At 35.2% G+C, this 19,654-nt stretch overlaps 1 protein-coding gene across 2 annotated transcripts in view; it reads right to left on the bottom strand.

The window, feature by feature from the left end:
* Positions 1-3,770: 3,770 nt before the first annotated feature.
* Positions 3,771-19,654, bottom strand: part of ANOS1 (anosmin 1) — a 128,173-nt gene continuing 112,289 nt past the window's right edge. For both annotated transcript variants that reach the window (XM_064407744.1, XM_064407745.1), the window contains 5 exons: positions 13,498-13,592; positions 11,322-11,493; positions 9,897-10,117; positions 8,942-9,083; positions 3,771-8,263 (listed from right to left, as the gene is read on the bottom strand). In XM_064407744.1, coding sequence (XP_064263814.1) covers positions 8,205-8,263; positions 8,942-9,083; positions 9,897-10,117; positions 11,322-11,493; positions 13,498-13,592 — 689 coding nt within the window. In that variant the 3' untranslated portion in view covers positions 3,771-8,204. The remainder of the gene's footprint in view (positions 8,264-8,941; positions 9,084-9,896; positions 10,118-11,321; positions 11,494-13,497; positions 13,593-19,654) is intronic.

Here is a 19,654-nt window from a genome sequence, read left to right as displayed (position 1 = left end):
TGAAAAAGGCAACACCAATGGGCCACTGCCACAGTCAGTTTAATGTTGAAAAACTCATTGAATGTTGATATGAATCCTAATTCACACTTTTTGCAAATTAAGCAACCAGTAATTTCTCTAGAAATATGGCTGATCACGTTCTCATTTCTCAAGATTTGAAAGATAAGTAGTAATGTCTGGAAAAATAAAAATATATTGAGAAGGTTTCATTTTCTTTTAGCTTTGCATTCCCAGGAACAGTGTGCGAAGGGTTTAATCACAAATCTACTGAAAATAAAAGAACATATAAGCTTTTGCTTTAAAAGAATATTTTTCAATTTTTTTGTAATTTGACAGGCCCATAACACAATTGAAGTTGTTTATGCCACATTTTTTTCCTTTGATATTTAAGATGTCACTGCTTGCCTTACTGTTGTTTCATAAGTCATTAATGAGAGGATGTGGAATCCCCATTCTTCATTATTTCCAAAAAATGAAAGGACATGGCTCTGAGCAACCCATCATCTATGACAGAGATGTTCTAGAGGTTTTGAGGTTAGATTTTGAGATGAAAGAACAAGTCTCCCAGATAAAGTCTGGAGCTAATGAAAACACTGATTATGTTGTTTGACTCATACTTTCTCAATGTGTATAAAATTCTGAAATAAAAATTGTTATTTGTTTCACATATTTTACAAAGTTACTAAAGAATTTTACAAAATCACCAACAAAATAAAAATGGGATCACCTTAGGATTTTATCAAAGTTTTGCAGATGAACTGCAAAACATTGATCCATTTTACTCAGCATGATGCATTTAGTTAACCTGAACCTAAATTATTCTTAATGGCATTTATCAATGCAAATATGAGTTATATCTAGGCATTTAATATTTAAGTATATGTGTTCACCACAATTTCTTGTGGCCAGCATGGCTGATGTGTAGAGAGACAGGTTTTTCTATTCTACAAACAGAACTATATTGTGTACATAATAATTTAAACAAGATACACCTGCAAATATTCTTTATATTGAAAAACAAATATTACATTGCTGACAAGGAATCTTTTACTGAAATCTGCTCTAAATACATTAATATATATTATCTTAATGAATTTCTTTTCTATTGGGAAGTTATCATAAACCTAAATCTTTACATTATTAGGCAGTGAAGAGAAACATGCTTTCAGTGTGCCATGTAGGAGGACTAAGAATAGTAACAGAGGCAAGTCATTCACAACAAAAGTAATGCACACAGATGCACTATAAAGCAAAACCAAAACTCCCTTCAAGTTCAGGTTGAAAGACAAGAGAAGTTAACACCATCTTCAGACAAATAGATGTCTGAAGATGGTGTTAAAAAACCACGGGGCTCATTCCCTAGTGTAAATCTTCTGTAAGCCTCTGGTGACTCAGCCATTCATGAAGCACTTTCACCAATTAAATGCTATCCTTTGTGACAAGACATATTTCCCTCAAAGCATGGGAAAAATGTGTATGGATCTTCTTTGTCCACAGTATGATTCAATAAACACCAAGCAAAAATAACAGTTGTCACTGCTCTGAGATGACAACTAACACTCACCAGATTATTTTTTTCTTGTAAATTCCTGTTTTACAGTCTAGCAGATCTTGCAGGCACATTCACTGAAAATCTGAAATATTTATATTTCAAGCAAGTCTTGCAGCGCGTCTCAGAAAATAAATTTAAAATATTAATTTGAATGTTTACAGATGATTACAAATACTGGAATTCATACTAGAAATTGGATGTTGGCAAAAAAATTAATACGTTAGGTGAGCAGAAGCTTTTTCTGTCATCTATGCTCTTCTGTTCCCAGTGCTTCCTCTACCTTTCACTTACATAAAATGACAGCATGGAAATTCCAGCTTATCACTCTGCATCTATTCACAACTGTGCAGTTTGAAGCATTTAAATCAGGCAACATTTTCTAAATAAAATATAAAATTATGACAAAAATGTTGACTAATCATTACTAATCAGGAAACTCAGAGTTACTATGAAAGATTGAAAATTTTGAACCTATTGCATACATATTAATGCTGAACAGCTTGTGCAAAAGACAAGCAAGCTCTATTTGCTGCACAAATACATTTGCACACAAATATAAAGGGATATTTGTGTGCAGAATATTTGCCTAACTCTCCTGAAAAATGACAGTCCACTGCTTCCAAAGTTGATTTTCCATTGAGAAGAAACAGACTTGCTGAATGCAGCTCATTATTAAGTAACATGAATAAATCACCAGCACAGGTAAGGAACTGGGTACAGAAAGCATTCATAAATTCTTTAGTTTCTGTGCCTCACAGCACTCTCAGTAAATGCTTATAGCAAGGTGTGCATTAAATATTCATCTACACTTCTGCCAGCACCTTGAGCAGGAGCAAGAAGGAAATTAAGCACAATGCAAAGGGGACACAGCAATTCACTCCTTGCATGTTGGCTCTGTTTCAAAGCTGACATTCTCACTGCTCTCCCTGGTGCTTGCTTTACCCTCCAGGAGCTGCACTGCCACCGAGGGGCTGCAGCCACTGTTTTGGCCCAAGGCCTTCCTCAAGGAGGCTGACATAGATTCAGAAAATGACAATATGACACCTGTAATCAGAAAATAGAAATATGGAGGATTGGTTTTGTACTGGAACAAGCTTTCTTTGTGTTCTTTTTTTTTTATGAAATGGAATCTTTTGAGTGTATTCTGGTTTTAGGTGCACACAAGCCAGGTTGTACCACCCCCAAAATGATGAATACTTTTTAATATATAGTAAATTTGCTTTATTTCATATGCTTTATTTAATCCAGTCACTGTGTCCTTTAAACCAGTGTAGAATAAAGTATTTCTTTGAGGACATGGAATGAAAAAATGAATTGTTATTCTGAATTACAGTGTATAGAACAACTCAACCATTTATTTTGACAACTTACCCATTCATCTATTCAAGTGATTCTTATCTGGGTTTACTGAGCCACAACAGCAAATACTACAGAAATAGTCAAACTTGCAGAGAAATTTAAAAATAGGGATGTTTCTAAATATTATTCATTTATGTAAGAAGAAAATCAAAACTAGAAATATAAGCAGTTATTCTAATCAGATAGAAATACCAGGAAATTTTGGAGGTTTTGATCAAGTTAGCAAAAAAGAAATGCTTATTAGGTAAATCAAGAGTTACCCAAAGGTGCATCTCCAAACTAAGGATATTGCACCTGAGAATAACAGTGCATCTATAGAATTTGAAACAGTTAAATATTTTTACTAAGACAGATATTCATATTTGTAAAAAATACAGAATTTAAACCATGGGATACTGCACTTTAGAACAGAAAACACTCCAAATCTAGTGCATACAGAGACTCACCATGAGTTTCAATCATGAAAATCTTGGCTTGCAAGATCAAGCCACTGGCAAAGATCTGCAACTTAATTAATTTAAGCTAGCATAACAAAAGGATCAACAAATCTTCACTGTGAACTGTCCAGTTAGACTAGAGAAAGGGCAAGCTCTTATGAATGACTTTTTACTTCTAGTATTGGTTTAAATGTTAGTGACCCAAATAATATTTAAATTTATTTTCACATTATTCTGAGACTATCTAAAGAAAACAAAATGCTGCAGTAAAGAGAGGATAAAATGGTATGACTTCAGGCACAATGAAATTTAGATGAAGCAGAGGTACTTGGTATGACAATGATTTTTCTTACATGGCCCTATCTCTTCAACTCAAAAAAGCAAAATTCTAAATTCTGTATGGAGGAAATAATGTAACAATATTTTGATGTAGGATAGTTTATTACATAAACAGTATGTACAAATTCTAAACATGAAAATAGTGAGTAAAAGAAATCAGACTCTATTTACATTTATATTTTTTTACAAAATGTTTTTACAAGTGTATATTTTTTCTCTAAATAACAGGACAAACACATAAGACCAATCTTTTTGCATTACATACATAAATAAATATTGACTTTAAATGACTGTTATAGGAACATAATTTCTACAGCCAATTGGGTAACAGAGAAGCATTTGTTACCTTTACTACAATATAATTAAGTAAAAAGGAAAAAAATTTACATATAGAGCTCTGTTAATTACTTTGCAAATTGTACCTTACTAATATATCAGTAGAGGTAATACAGTCGTTACATTTCATGCCCACAACTGAACAATGAGTTTTGGCATGCAAACCCACATATAATCATCAACATCTGCAGGTATCCATTTACATTTTTTTAAATAAAGGGTTTTTGTAATCATTGAAAACTACATGCAACAGATTATTAGTAGCATATTCCTGGTTAAAATGCACAAGTTTTGCATAACATTATTTTTAGTAATTGATGTTCACAGGTACTGATCAAAAGGGTAGGAACATACTTGGCACATAGTATAAGAAAATGAATTAATAAATAAGTCAATATCACTATGACATTTACATATACACAAAAATAAACATTTTTATGGTGTTTTACACAGAATTTAGAACTGTCTGGTTCCCCCACTTTGTTTCACAAGGCCCTGATTTAATACATTATTCAAACAAACTCTGATATCCATGCTTGATTTGAAGCATCACTAAAGCTCGTTCTTAACTGCACAGGTTTACTTCTATCCCACTACCTTCCTTTGTGCCAACCTTCCTGAATCAGGACCTGCTTATTGGAAACTCTCCCTGTCTCCAGCTGGAAGCATGAAGATGAAAGTATTGTGAAATAAATTGACTCAGTATTATGGTTTCTATAAAGTTCTGCTAATACCCATTAGCAGAATTGCCAAACTCCCACTCACATTAGCAATGACTTTGTGTGACTGATACACCAAGTATCAGTGTCAATGTCAGCATTGCCATACCAGGTCCTCAGCTCCTTCTGAAGCCACTAAGTTGAGCATGTCCAGCGTTTAAAAAATCAGACTTCTTATTTATTGTCTGTGTGCTATATTCTTAATGAATATTCAAGTTAGTACACATGGATGATACAGCACAAGTTCTGTCTTATTTTCTCCTGCTCTATAAACAACTCAAAAATGGTCAAAAAAAAAAGATATAAAAAGAACAAACCAGTTTCTTCTTATACAAAAATCACCAACGAACAAAAAAATCACTTCACAAAGCAGTTAGCAAAAATAGCATAATCTTATAATTCTCCTTTAAGAAATAAAGATAAACAAAATGCATCCTGAATTCAACTGACAAATCCATCAGAATCGTACACAGTAAATAATACATTAGTGTAAAGGTGCAGAGTATCTTAAAACATCCCAATATCTCTAATATCCTCCCAATATTAACTCTGAATTACACAACACCATTAGAGAAAATAAATCTTTAACTAGGGAATTAAGTAGCAAATTGCAACTATATTGCTGAATTAAATGTTTAATGTGGCTTAGTCTAGCAAATTAGGACAATACCCTGTGTGATTCAGCAAACAAAGCTTTAGAATTAGGCACTAAAAACTTCAAATCTGTACTGCTAATTTAAAAAAATAATCAGAAAATCACTCACAGCTGGGAATTTAACATCCATGCATGAGCTTCGTTGACTTTGTATTTTTCATTTTTGATTTGGAGGGTGACTTGAAAGGTGAGTTGATAAGATCATTTGTAGAAGGAAAAAAATAATTTACATCTTAGCGGACTCAATATAATACACTTGATCACTACATTTCTACTTTCAACTTTTGGTTTTGATCAATCTAGTTTGGAAGGGAAAACCTCTCAGTGCTCTTCAAAAGTATGCTATTACTTTGAACAGAAGAATGCCTCAGAGAGAATGGCATCAGCAAACAGTAACCATTTTGATTCTTCTGGGAAGGATGATTTCATGAGGACTCAGGGCTCCTAACTTCCTGCTTGTCTCCAATGAATTGGCATCATTGCACCAAAGAGCAACATCTATGCTTTACAGTGCCACTAAGAATGAAATGTAATTTCATTAACATTAATCAAGTCACTTTCAATTTGATCCAGCACAACTAGAACAGACTGTGATTGAAAGGTTTGGACAGAATTCTTCAGAGAAGACTGAGGTAATTACTTTCTCTGATCCTGCTGATCTAGCAAATGTCACAAAGATCACTTCTAGACTCATCTATGCCCTGTGCAATCCAAATGTGAAAGCAGTGCTGCACACCAGTCCAATGCAAATTTTGTTTTCTTTGTAAAAACATACTTATCTTAACAAAAATATCTCAGACTTTGGCATTCTGAAAAAACTGAAAATAAACCTTTATACTACAGATTTTTGGAGTAAGAGTTCCTCTGCTAATTTACTAATGTATTTTGGAAAATAGAGGAAGGGATTCAAAGCACCATAGCCTTTAATATATTTTAAGCTATTGTTAAAGGCCTTTGCAAACCACGTAACAATAGAAAAAGTCTGGGAAAATTTTTGGTCACTAAGTGAATATCTAAAAAGACAGCAACCAAAATAGAAAAAGAATGCAAAAGAGCCCTTTAAAACTGAAGGTAGAATTGTAAAAAAAGTGTAATGAGCAAGTGATCAGAAATTGATGCAGTTTCCTTCCTCCCTGTGGTATAAATGCTGCAAACTTCAGTATAGACAAACTGAATATTTTGTGAACATTCTACTATGATAAACACAGTCTGATCCTCAGTTTCAGATAGGTATTTCTTCATATTTGCTTTTTCACAAAATAGTTTGTCATCAAGACAAGGGAAATACATGTACCACTAATGTCCAAGCTCCTCTTATTGATTATCTCAGAAAAATATGAAGCACAGATGAGTCTGTATCATCTGCTGGTAGAAGAAGTGGCCACTTTGTCCAGTTGGAGTCAAGTTTCGAGGTACATTACTCTGATGTGATGATTCAAGGAGCAATGGAAATGGTGCCAAAGAATCCAGGAGCACTTTGAACATCTTGAACATTAAGAGGTGATTATGGGTATTTGTATGGATATTTATTGGCAGATACTTTCCACCCTCTCAATAATAAATCCAAGAAATTTCTGTTTACTATTGAGACGTGTCTCTGTATGACAAATTATTCTAGACAGTTTATATTGCACAATAAGGCAATATGAATTCCCTTATGGTTAAAAAGGGCACCCTTCTGTCTAAATTTGAAAAATGAATTCAAATAAACTATAAGCCAATGTTTTCCAGATGCCAGAATATTGTCACATAATTCTTTCTGTAAGCAGAACAGCAAAATAGAGCCAATACATCCATCCTTCTGTTCAAAAGATCCACAGGGAAAAGAAATATGTGCATCAAAATTCAAAGCCAAAAAGTAGCTATACAGCTACTATAATAATAAATGTGCCTCAAAAATTCAGTTTGTAAAACTTTAATGTTAACTATTCAGATTTTTCACTAGGAAATTGATGTTTCTATTCAAGATAATATTATACCTTGAAATATTATGTAACAAAAGTATTGTAAGATTTTAAAAGTTATTCTTCTAGAACCTATCAATTAATTGCATTCATTGCCATAAATTTTAAACAATTCTATTAATTGTCATTTGTTTCTCTACAATGGTATTTCTACCCTGTATATCATTTTAACTATTAACTATATTAATAGAAGATCTACATGAGAGAACATTACCACTTTAGACCAGATGGGTAATACATATGTATCATCATCCTCCTCCATGGTGACAATACAATTATTAAAAACTGAGTATTTCAGGGTTTCTGCTACTTATTATGTGCTTATTTCAGACAAATTGAGAAATTCTTTTATAGCAAAACACACTAGACCTTAAATTGGTGACAGGCAGGGCTTTAAGTAAAATAGATAATTTAAATCCATTAATGAGAAAATCTTTCAAAAGTATGTATACATCACAGGACCTTGCAAACAGTAACATTGAATTAAATAAGAGAAAAAGCTGTATACACTGCACCCTTTTAACCTACTTTAAACACAGAATATGAAAACAGTATAATGAACAATATCATGAATATTTTCTCACAGGTGTTAAGTTGGGTGTGGTCTTCATTTTGTTGAATAGTGCTGGTACTGAAATGATACTTGCTGTGTGAGTCATCCTGGTCATGGTGCAAACATAATTCTTCATGTCTAAACTACAGAGAAGTAGATACAGATCGTACAGGATGGTAACTTCCATTGGAAAACTGGGTTCACTGCTCCAACAGATGTGCTGTTACCCAGCCCTCATTTGGGAGATCAGTTTTTTTCCCTCAGTTATTTGTATAACCACCTGAAACAGTTTAATATTTCTCTGGGGATGGCTTGTAGTGATGTGGATGATGCTGCTTCAGATGAGGCCCTAAACAAAAGAACAGGATAATTATGCACGTATCAAACCCTGGATACGTAATGCCAACTGAATCCATACTGAAAAAGATTTGTGAGATCTTCAGCTTTCAATCCTTTAGCTTGTAAGTGCTGAGTCTCTGCTGGCAACTATGTGTATGTTCAGTTCAGACAACTTTAGCAGGCTTTTAAAAGGACAAAAATACTCAAGCAGACAGATTTTGAACTAATTGTATTTTTTAATTGGCTTTGCAACACTGAGCTGTATTACTCAGAAACACATGAAGTGCTGGAAATGGCCATTAAGAGGTTTGCCTTGCTTTAGAAATATGTTTAAGCTCTAGCTATGCTGGACTGAGTGAACCCAGAAAAACCTAATCTTGAAAGCTATGAAATACTCCAGGCTGCCCCTGGAGAACAGACCAACTCTGAACCCCAAGTGCTACAGGCATAAGCCAAAGAGCTGTGGCTGCAACAAATGGCAAATGTTAGACCACAGAAACTGAGTGAGAGAAAGACTGTATTTGCTGATGGACAGTTATCAGGGGATTTTCACACATCTTAAGTTTATGGAATGCTATCGGAATCAGGAAAAACTTTAAGGCTTGAGAAAGGCTTCCACTCTTTACATGTGGAAGATTGAAATTCTGTAACATGTCAGGAGCACATGTCAGAAGAGTGCAGTGCTTACTGTGGGGTGCAAATGGAGGAAGGTCGGGCGTTCGGAAGGATTTAATCGTGGCTGGCCCTTCCCCACCAGTTGTCAGCACCTGAACTTCCAAGCGGTACAGCATGGAGGGCCTCAGGTTGGGCACGGTGAGTATGTAATGATCCTAAAAATAAATACATCACTTCAATTCTCAGACCACTGAAGAATAAAACATAGTTGCTCTGCTCACACATATCAGTGGTTTAAACAGTTCTATCACTGTCAGCAGCCACAAATTATTTTCATAGAATTCCGTTAAAAGATTTAATGTATGCATCACTTTGTTGAGTGAACGTGTTTAGAATTTTTTGCCTGCCATTCCCTTTGAACAAACACATTTTTAACCATAACACTATGGTTTCATGTGTACAAGGTCCAAGTTGTTACAGACTTTTATTGAAAGTGTGCTGATCACTTTAGTGATGTGCTCATCACTAAAAATGAATCAAAATGTATTTTCCTAACCATTCTTTTTAACAAACATGTTCATTGCATAAACTAGTTTTTATTTTGGATTTGCACGTGGATTCTACTAATTGGTAATTTAAGTAGTGGCTGGCCTGGGGCCACTTCAGTAAGAGTGAATGGTCCTTGGTATAAATACCCTAAATTTTGCTGGTTTCTGAGAGACAGAAAATACTGTTTCAACTCAAATCAGAACCTTCTGCAAGTTATCCAGGTGCTAAAAATAGACAGATACATACAGTGATAGATAATTAAAGGCATCTCTAGGCTCTACAGTTTCAAATGTTTGATGTATCATCAAGAATAGTAGCTATGCTTTGTATCTCCATCAAGGAGGAGAAATTAAGTACTTCCTGCTCCAACTTACCTGCAGAACCAGTGTTTGACATCTGTATCACCACTAAACATTACAAATGACACACAGACACAAACTTAGGGAGCCACTGGCAAAATAAAGTAACAAAGAACTTACTGCTGGCAGTATCTGTGACTGGGAAATGATGCTGTTGGGTAAACTGTTCTGCCGGCTCTCTGTGGTCACTTCTGCCCAAGTGACTTGAAAGCCTGTCATGGGCTGGTGAAGGTCTGCCTTAGATATCTTCCAGGAAAAGTGACCAGTGATGTTACCTTCCTGAACAATGAAAGACGCAGACAGATTCTCGGGTTTGGCCAACACTTTGGGTAGAACTGGCACTATAAATTTGGAAAGCAAAAAAAAAAAAGATAAGCTAGACTTTTAGAGATAATCTTCAATAATATTCATTTAATTTCAGAAATCAAGGCCCGGCAGAGCTGTATTTCTGGTGTTACAGATGATGCAGGCAGCTTTCCACCACCACATTTTCAGTGTTAACCAAAAACTTATGTTTGATACATTCCTCTGACATTTTGGACCAAACTCAAACTTCAGATAAAATGCTCTCAGCTGCAGGTACAGAAAAGAAAGCTATGGCATGTAAAAACCTAAGTGCCCCATTCACAGGGAGCCATTCTGCTGCTCCTCATATTTCTGAATACCTGAACTCAGAATGGAAGTTTTGGGACCACAAGAAAATGCACAGGGTAGCACAGAACTCCATAATTCAGCCAAAGAGTAAAATTCATGCACTATAACTGTAGTATAACTTAATAGGGGCACTCTGATAGGGGAAAGTTATACCTGAGTTACAGTTGCGCAGGAAGACCATAATGCTGGAAACTGTCAGGACAGGCATTAAGAAAATAGCACTGAAGGCCAGCAGGGTTCTGAGTGACTTATGGAGAATGGGGGTACCCTCGGGAACAGGAGGGACTCAAGGTGAGAGGGCTTCCCTCCACCAGAGAGAGAAGTATCCACACTTGGCAGTGCAAAGCCATGGCTGACCTAAGCCAGGAGCAGCTGACCACAGAGGTCCTCTCCAACTAAATTTGCATTGTTCTGCAACTCCCATAACCCTCTAGTTACACACTGTGGCAATGCTGGAAAAGATAATAGGGCCTGTATTTCTTATTTCAGAGCAGAATTAACCTAAACAAAATCAAACTGAAAAAGCAGCTTGCATCTGCAGCAAAAGATTAAAAAGATGGGTCACACCACCATAATCATGTTTACAGTTATCCTCCATCATTATAATAAATTCAATGGGGAACCATTCTTCCTTACAAAAAAACCCAACCATGCAATTACAAATATTAGCGTATGCTCACTATGATTACTCTTAATTGACAAAACAGTAATTATGTACTAGCCAAAACAGATACTGTTGTGTATTTCTGTTGATTTTCACATAAGCATTAGTGATATTTTTATTTATTTTGAATCTCTCATTCTTTATCCTAAAACTGCTTTTTAAGACTCTCTTTTGGTGATTATAAATGCTTTTGGAACTATTTGGTAGCTCTCCAGATCATGCCTTACCTCCTTCAGCAGGACAATTAATGTGCTTGTGTTTTTTTTCTTTAAATGCAGAGCAAGGTGGGGTAACAAAGAAAGTACTCTCAGCCTTAAAACGACCTTTAGATTTTGCAGGCAGAACAGTTACTTTGTACTTGCATGAAAATGACAGGTCCTTCAGAATAATGTAGTTTTCCTACAATAAGAAAAACAAAAAGATCATATGCTGCAAATAGAGCCCAAGGAAAAAAAGAACGAACAAATTGAAAAATAACTTTGGCAAAAGATGAGAAGTTCTCTCCACAAAAATATTTTCCTGGATGCTTAACACATGCCAATGTGGTTTTAACTCAGAGAAGAAAGAAGTATTGTCAGTCATGATTATTTTAAGTAGTAAAATATATTAGTATGGTATTTGAGTATGTCCTTCAATTCTACACAGTTCCTTCGACACACTGCATCAAAGCAATTGACTTCTAATATTTAGGACAGTCTCTGTGAATGATGGCAGTGGGGGTAGCAATGTGAGGATATAAATGCTAATCGAATTAAATAAATGTAAGAAAGCTGAGTTAAGCTGCTGTAAATGACAGGCTTCATCTATGTTTAACTTTTTAAAAGCACATTTAAAGTCAGCATAGCATTATGGATGCATATTTTTCCACTTGAGTACATTAAGTACTTCTATATTCTTATCAGGAACTAAAACTCCACAGCTAAATACAAAGCAGAAGTCTCTATTTAAGGACAATGAGTGGAGAAGAAAATTTTACACAAAGTGTAAGTGTCCTTCTAAATTCTTACCATTGTCTGAAGTACTTTTGAAAATTACAGTCTGAAAACTTTAACACAAATCATATACGGAAAAAAATGTTTGGTTGGTTGGCTTTTATCCTGAAAAAATCTCTAATAATATGTTACTGGCTAAGATCAAAAGTCTTTTGCTACCTTTTAGATCTTTAATTCCCTTCAGAATTGCTAATTTCTCATGTTCTTCTGCATAACTCCCTCTTTTTTGTAATTGCAAATTAGTCTAACCTTCACTTGGAAGGTCATTTTCATGGGACATGCCCATTGGGCTGAGACTGGACTCCCTGCCTTCCACCTGCTGGGAGAGTGGCCCAACAGATTTGATGCCTCCTTAAAATTGTGACAGGACTATTTTCATTTTTCATGACAGATTACATGAATTACCATAAAATGATTGGAAATAAGGGAAAAAAATGAAATAAATTCATTAATCCCACAATGCATTTGGACAGACAGTCTTTCCTGACCTCTAGTGGAAATGAACTTCTTAAGTGTTAAGTTTTCCCTATCTCCATAATATTATGTCAAAAATAATTTTTAAATCCACCTCTAATTTGTGCTTTGCTGACCCCATGAAGCAGTAAATCGTACAAGTTAACACCATCCTGTGTGAGAAATTATGTCTTTTGATTTACTCTTTCACATGACATTAAGTCCCCTGAATTCATGGGGCAGTACAGATCAGGGTAAGAAGGAAAGGTGAATTGTGATTTTGTCCATTCTGCATAACACACTAAATCAATTCTGATGCACCAATCACATTACTCTGTTGTTCAAATAATGTGTTATAGAGACAGATGACACTAGACAGTCAACAAATTCAGTACGAAGTACTGCCACTGCAATATGGATTTGGGCTGCCATGTACTTACATGCAGCTTTTCTCCCCATCTGATATCTGTCCAGCTTCCGGATTTAATATCTGGTATTTGTAACCTACAGTCCTTCTTTTCTTATCTATAATTCTTCTCAGGGAGAATGCCCACCTGAAACTCACCTGCATGTCTAAAAGAAAACCTGGTTTATTAATTACTATTATTACTGTTCAGTATTTGCACTGTGCTAAAGTCCTACATTATTACTTGCAGACAAAGCTCCATTTTCTATATCCTGTAGAGATATAGAAGTACTTAGTTAAGAAGTTTATCTGGTCTCATTTTCTGAATAACAAAAACAAATAAAATATTTTAGCCTAGTGTGGATTTAGGAAATCCAAGAATCCCAAAACCAGTCCAGATACATAATTTTTATCTTTTGCCAAAAAGGAACATAGAAAAGAAAGCACCTATGAAACAGGTATAACACCTATTGTGTTAATTTACAGAACCATCCTTTCTCTTGCTGCCTAGGAGCTACTCAGAGTCAAGCAGAGGGCTGAATGGAGACTTACATAAGTCAGCTCTGTTACTTTCCTGAGTCCTTTTGTGTCATTGTGTGCACAGGACTCCAGTAACCAGTGGACTTGGAATTGATTCATGCTGATATCTAAATGATATAAAAAGAGAGGAAAATACATATAAGTATGTTTTCAACAAAAGACATTAATGTATCTTTTCACCATTGCAACTCTTCTGGCTTCTATGCATAAAAACAGAAGGAATTTAAAGTATTATAGAGTTGGTAATCCCTCACTAAGAAATCTTTAATATAATGAAGAAAATATTATACACCAATGAAATTTAAACATTGTATCAGCTAAAGGAGATAGTGAAATTTCATTTTCAGTTATGTTACCATCTACTGCTTCCATTAAAAAATAATTTAAACTGATCACTAAAGAAAATAATCTCAATGCTGCTACTTCTAATCACCCTGCAAATAATGAGACAGATTTGGTGTCAGCTGCCTGTTTATATTGTTAGAGCATTGCAATACTGCTGCCTGGCACTGCTTGAGAAATCTGTGCCTGAAAATATGTGAAAATGCCTGTAAATGCCCAAGCTTTCTTCTTTCAGGATATGCCATAAAACCTCTTCAGTATCTGTCCAAATAAAATTCTAGTCTTGACTCTTATGAGTAATACTGAAGGCTTAAATTTACTCCCATTTAAATCAATGACAAAACTTGCTGTAGTACCAACAGTATAAGCTTTCAACTTATTTCCAGCTCTTCTAGCTTTTTATTGAATAATGCCTGAATAAGGAAGCAAAACAAAGAGCAAAAAAGAACTGACAAAAGAAGGAAAACATTAGGTAGTGCAAGTAGTTCCTGACATTTTTCTGGATTTTACTCTATAGCAGGGATGCAAAATTATGTCTCTTATTATTAATTAGCTTGGTATGACAGAGTCACTAATGTGCCTGACTGTGGGTTTCAGGAGGGAAAACAAATATCTCTGACGCCTTAAGGGCTGATCTGGTATTAGACTACTATGAGCAGTTTGGATTCAGAAGAAAAGGATTGTAAACTAAAGAGAAAATTACTAGTGTAGGAAACTAGCTGAAATGACCCCTTGAAATAGATTTTTGCAGTAGCTGTTCTTCATACCAATATGTATGCTAATTATTTTTGCAATTTCTTTGGAAACAATATTTCTTTCCAAAAAAATCTATTAAAAAGTACATTTCTGCTTTGTGATTATTCCCTCTCATTTAAAATAAATAAAGAAATGGATGTGCCTTTGCATGTCTCTTCAAGTTTTCCCACTTGATGTGCCTATTGGATAAAGACAAAAACTCACAGTGCATTTGTCAGTAGGTTTTATCTGACTTCATCTCTTCCAGTTGACTCCACTATTGAATATCACTTGCTCAATGATTCTTAAGATCTCTTCTGACCCAAACTATTCTATCATTCTCTGATTATTTTAAACTGTCTTCATGGGTGGACTGCTCTTTGCAAAGCTACAAAATGTGTATTTTTGCTTGTGATATTTTCACTTGAAATCTATAAATAAATCACTCTCCTTTGGCTAAACATTTATCCAAGCCAATTAAATCTTGTAACTCTCCAGCAGCCAGGGACTGAATAAAACACATCCCTAAGGTAGGTCACAAAATACCACTACATGGGCAACTGGGAAAAGACAAATCCCAAGCATCAAGACCTTACAACAGCTCAGCATTCAGATATATTGGTGTAGAGGTTTACTAGGCCTCTGTTCAGAAATGCAATTCAAGGCAGAATCACAGAATCATCAGAAGGTTTGGGTGGGAAGAGACTTTAAGGATCCTTCAGTTCCAACCCCATTGCTATGGGCAAGGACACCTCCCACCAGACCTCCCACCAGACCAGGTTGCTCAATGCCCTGTACATCCCAGCCCTACACACTGCCTGGGGTGGCAAAAAAGAAATTATTTCCAGCACTGGCATATTGGAATCCTCTTTGTATTTTCAGACAGGTCCACATCCATTAATTATGTGAGCTTCTACTCCCAGACAATTCTTCCCTCCCTCCCTCCCTCCCTCCCTCCCTCCCTCCCTCCCTCCCTCCCTCCCTCCCTCCCTCCCTCCCTCCCTCCCTCCCTCCCTCCCTTCCTTCCTTCCTTCCTTCCTTCCTTCCTTCCTTCCTTCCTTCCTTCCTTCCTTCCTTCCTTCCTTCCTTCCTTCCTTCCTTCCTTCCTTCCTTCCTTCCTTCCTTCCTTCCTTCCTTCCTTCCTTCCTTCCTTCCTTCCTTCCTTCCTTCCTTCCTTCCTTCCTTCCTTCCTTCCTTCCTTCCTTCCTTCCTTCCTTCCTTCCTTCCTTCCTTCCTATAGCAAACCCTGAGTAACACATTTGTAAACACCTGTAGTTTCTGATAACTTCTCTACTTGAAGAAAACAGAAATAGGTTAAAGAAGAATATAGAAAATTAGAAATACATTTTAAAAACCTATCAGTTTGTACTGTAAATGCAGGGTAAAGATTTTCTTATTTTCTTAATTTTATTTGAGCTAATGAATCTTAAATTTATTAGTATTCTGGTAGTCTGATAACAACATATGCTGAAATAAGGGGATTTTTTTTCTTTTCAGTGGGTATGTAAAGGTTATATGAAAAAGGTTTTTGTATCACATCTGCAAGTACATCAAGTATTATAAACTGGAAGGCATCATGACAGCCAGCAAGACTAGAACTGATTCAGTTCTCACCTCTATATTTATGATTGCTTTTATCTAAAAAAATGGAAGATACACAGGTTAAATGACATGTATTAAAAAGAAAAATGCAAAAATAATTCACAACAACCCCCTCCCAATTTTCTCCTTTTGAAAAATCTGTCCTGTCACTGTCTAAAATCTGACTAATACAATGCAATGTAACAGAATAAAGTATGAAATATAATAAGGAAGTAGCTCCTACTTGAGACAGAAACTTTTTAGAAATAGGGAAAGGTGGGACATTTTGTGATTAAATAAAGCTAGAAGCTGGAAAAACTCAAAATGTATATGCATGCATGAAGTATGCACATAAAATGACAAGATTGTTTAAGAAATTATCTTTAATATTTTTAAGAGCAAAAGGAGACAAATTGCATGAAATTATCTAAAAAGCCCAATAAGAAGCTGAGAAAAATTATGAAAACAAGCCTTTTTATTACAAAGTTGCTCATAAAGATCATTACTCTAAAGTTTTATGAAACATTATACAGCTGATTTTGTGTTTAAAACATATGCAAGAGAAAAGCTTCTTGCAGCCCTCCTTTCAGCAATGCACACTATCCTAGTGAGATCACTACTATAAATTTTATTTAGATTTTTGGGTTTAGCTGTCCAATGCAAACTGAGGGATAGATAATGGATGAGCTCAAGCTGCATCCAGCTGAATGTCAGCCACTGCCACCAGAGCCAAGGGCTCTGGATCAAGCTCAGCTAAGGTTCATACACTGAGCCCACAGCCACAGCTTTTTCCAAAAAGCCATTTGAGTAGTTAATATGAACAGAATATTTATTACCTAATGGGACTGATTTTGGAGAATTTTATCAGAAGACTCATCTATTCCTGTTATAACAAGTACAAAACACTGTCAAAAAATTGCCAGATTGCTTCAGACTGCTTCCCGGTTATTTCAGATGTCACAGTATCAATCTCCTTCTGAATATCCGGAGTTTTCTTGATTCTAAATTTTCAATTATGAGTCTCTATAGAGCTTTTAAATTTCATTGTTCTCATGGTTAGAATGTCTATCATTTGATACTAGAAATAGTGATGCTTACACAAACAGCAAGCATTTGTATTTTCCAGAACTCAAAATATTTCTATAGAAACAGTGTACTTGAAGGACATAATAAGTGCTAGCACTCATTTCAGCAGCTCTGAGATTGTGAAATTAGTCAACAAAATAGCCACTTAGTACAAACAGCAGACAGCTTATTCAATTATTTTTTTTAATTACATAAAGAGAGAAAAAAAAAAAAAGGCAATCCAGGACAATTACTTTAAGAATCTCTTAATGATACTGACATGGAAATTATCTCCAGATGCCCAAGCTAAAGATTTTTAGGTCTGTAAGACAAATGCACACAACTAATATTTTCAAATAAACTAATAGTTGATGTCAATTACTTTGACCGTGCTTTTTAAAGTGGATTTTCTGAAGTATAAGTTGACTTTCTATACTTAATAAAAATGGCTGGACAAACACCACATGATCATGTTCTTAAAATCCCATGTACTCTTAGCTCTTTTGCTCAACAAGGGTATGCAGCCAACTTTGTTGGACAAAAATCTTACATCTCTAATTAGAAATGTATGGATCAGGGAATATTCTAAAGCAGGGTTTTTTTTTTTAAATTTACCCCAAACTCCCTTTATTTTCACATGAGTATCTCCACTAAGCTCTCTCTCAATAGTGTTTAGAAAGATGTTCCTCATCACATTTTTGTGCTTTCTCCCCCTTCCCAATTTAAACACTTTAGTTCAATTTTAATAAAAACAAATAAATAAACTTCTGTTTTTTCTGGATGGAAAATGTGCATTTTTTCTATATCTTCAAGATGTAAAAACAGCTCAAAATTCTACTAATGCCAATGCCAACTACATGTGTTTGCCACTTGGAAAACTTCAGGTTCATATGCACAATTTAAGCATCTTAAACTGACAGACCTCAATATAGCCTAAGCTGCACAAGAGTTACTAGGAAGACTAAATCACCTCTCCACAGACTTAAAGCTCTGAGTGTCATTCAGAAAAATAATCCAACAAAATTTCAGGCAGTTCTGCAAGTTCTCCTAGAAAGAACTTCTGGTTTAAATAGTTCTATAGTTTATTTGTAAGTAAACTACATTTTAAAGGTGTTTTCTTTTCTTTTTCTCATTTTTTTCAGCCTCTTCCATGTTTCTGTTTTGTACAAATACATTACTGCCAGCTGTATGAATAATTTCATCTAATGTGGTTTCTTTTTTTTTACCATGCTACTGCAGACAGCTCCTTTCTCTGCCTCAAATACTATTTTCTCCTTTATATTGCAGTTACTGTTCCAGGAGGGTGCCAAATTGACTCTCATAAGGAACTGAAGCTTTGTAGCTGAAAAACTGGCATAGCAGGGCATATCAGCAGTGAAATTTGCTCATGCAGCCCAACACCATTAATATGGAGCTAGCCCAGAAAAAAAGGTAAACAGAGGTATTTATTTCTTTGTCTCCTGTGATCCACAGCAAGAAAATTGCAGTAGACTGTTCGGGAAGTGGGGCGAGTTCTGCCACTGGTTTGCTTGAGGTCTTTAGGCAAAGTACTTCACGGCTCCTTATCTTTGTTCCACCTCTTTTAAATGGTGAAAATGGTAATGGTGTGTTTTGTAAAAGTATCTCACCTCTCCCATGTTATTCTGATGCGGGTCTCTACCATTTGGTACAAAATGCCAATTAATACCAGCTGTGACAGCACTATTATGCAGGCAACCAAATTACAAAAACTTATTAGAAGGAAAATCAAATGGTATTTGCTGGAAAACAAGGTTTCACAGCAGAATTGTTCAGCAACAGCAGCGCAAATTAAGGTTTAATTACAATTAAAATGTCTGGCATCCATAAACACGGTAACATCAAGTCGATTTCTGCATCATGACAGGATTGAAAGTAATTAACATGCAGTGTCTGATAGATTTTCCCATTAGAATAAAATATGGTATAAAAGTAAATATTATAAAATAAGACCTATGAAAACCTTTACCTGATAACATAAAATTAGTAATTTAATACAAATAACTAGCAGCTTTGAAATAAGTATTTCAGTAAAAAAAGAAACAATGTTCTGTATTTTTTGTCACGATACTTCAGCAAATGGTGACTCCCTCCAAAATATACACACATAATTAACATGCTAACTGTATGTCAAAAGGAGTTGTTATCAAAGCTTGGAAGATAATGAGCCATATGTAAACAAGTTGTCTTCATTCCAAGCTAAAATTTCTTCAAACAGAATGCCATAAGGAGGATGAAATGTCTCTGAACCTACTGAGTAAGAAAATCATTGAAATAATTTGTTCTGTGTGCAGCTAAAATGTTATTCTATTTTCTTAGATCCTATATTTCATCTAGCAAACCACAATAATTTTTTTGTGACGGGCCACACATTTTCTGTTTTTCTTTGCATACTTGCAGAATTGTTCTTACAAGCTTCTGAGCACAC

Source organism: Passer domesticus, chromosome 2 (assembly GCF_036417665.1).
Source record: "Passer domesticus isolate bPasDom1 chromosome 2, bPasDom1.hap1, whole genome shotgun sequence".
NCBI classification, from domain to species: Eukaryota; Metazoa; Chordata; class Aves; order Passeriformes; family Passeridae; genus Passer; species Passer domesticus.
The sequence above is the reverse complement of the archived record's forward strand: the minus strand, read 5'-3'. Positions and strand labels throughout refer to the sequence as shown.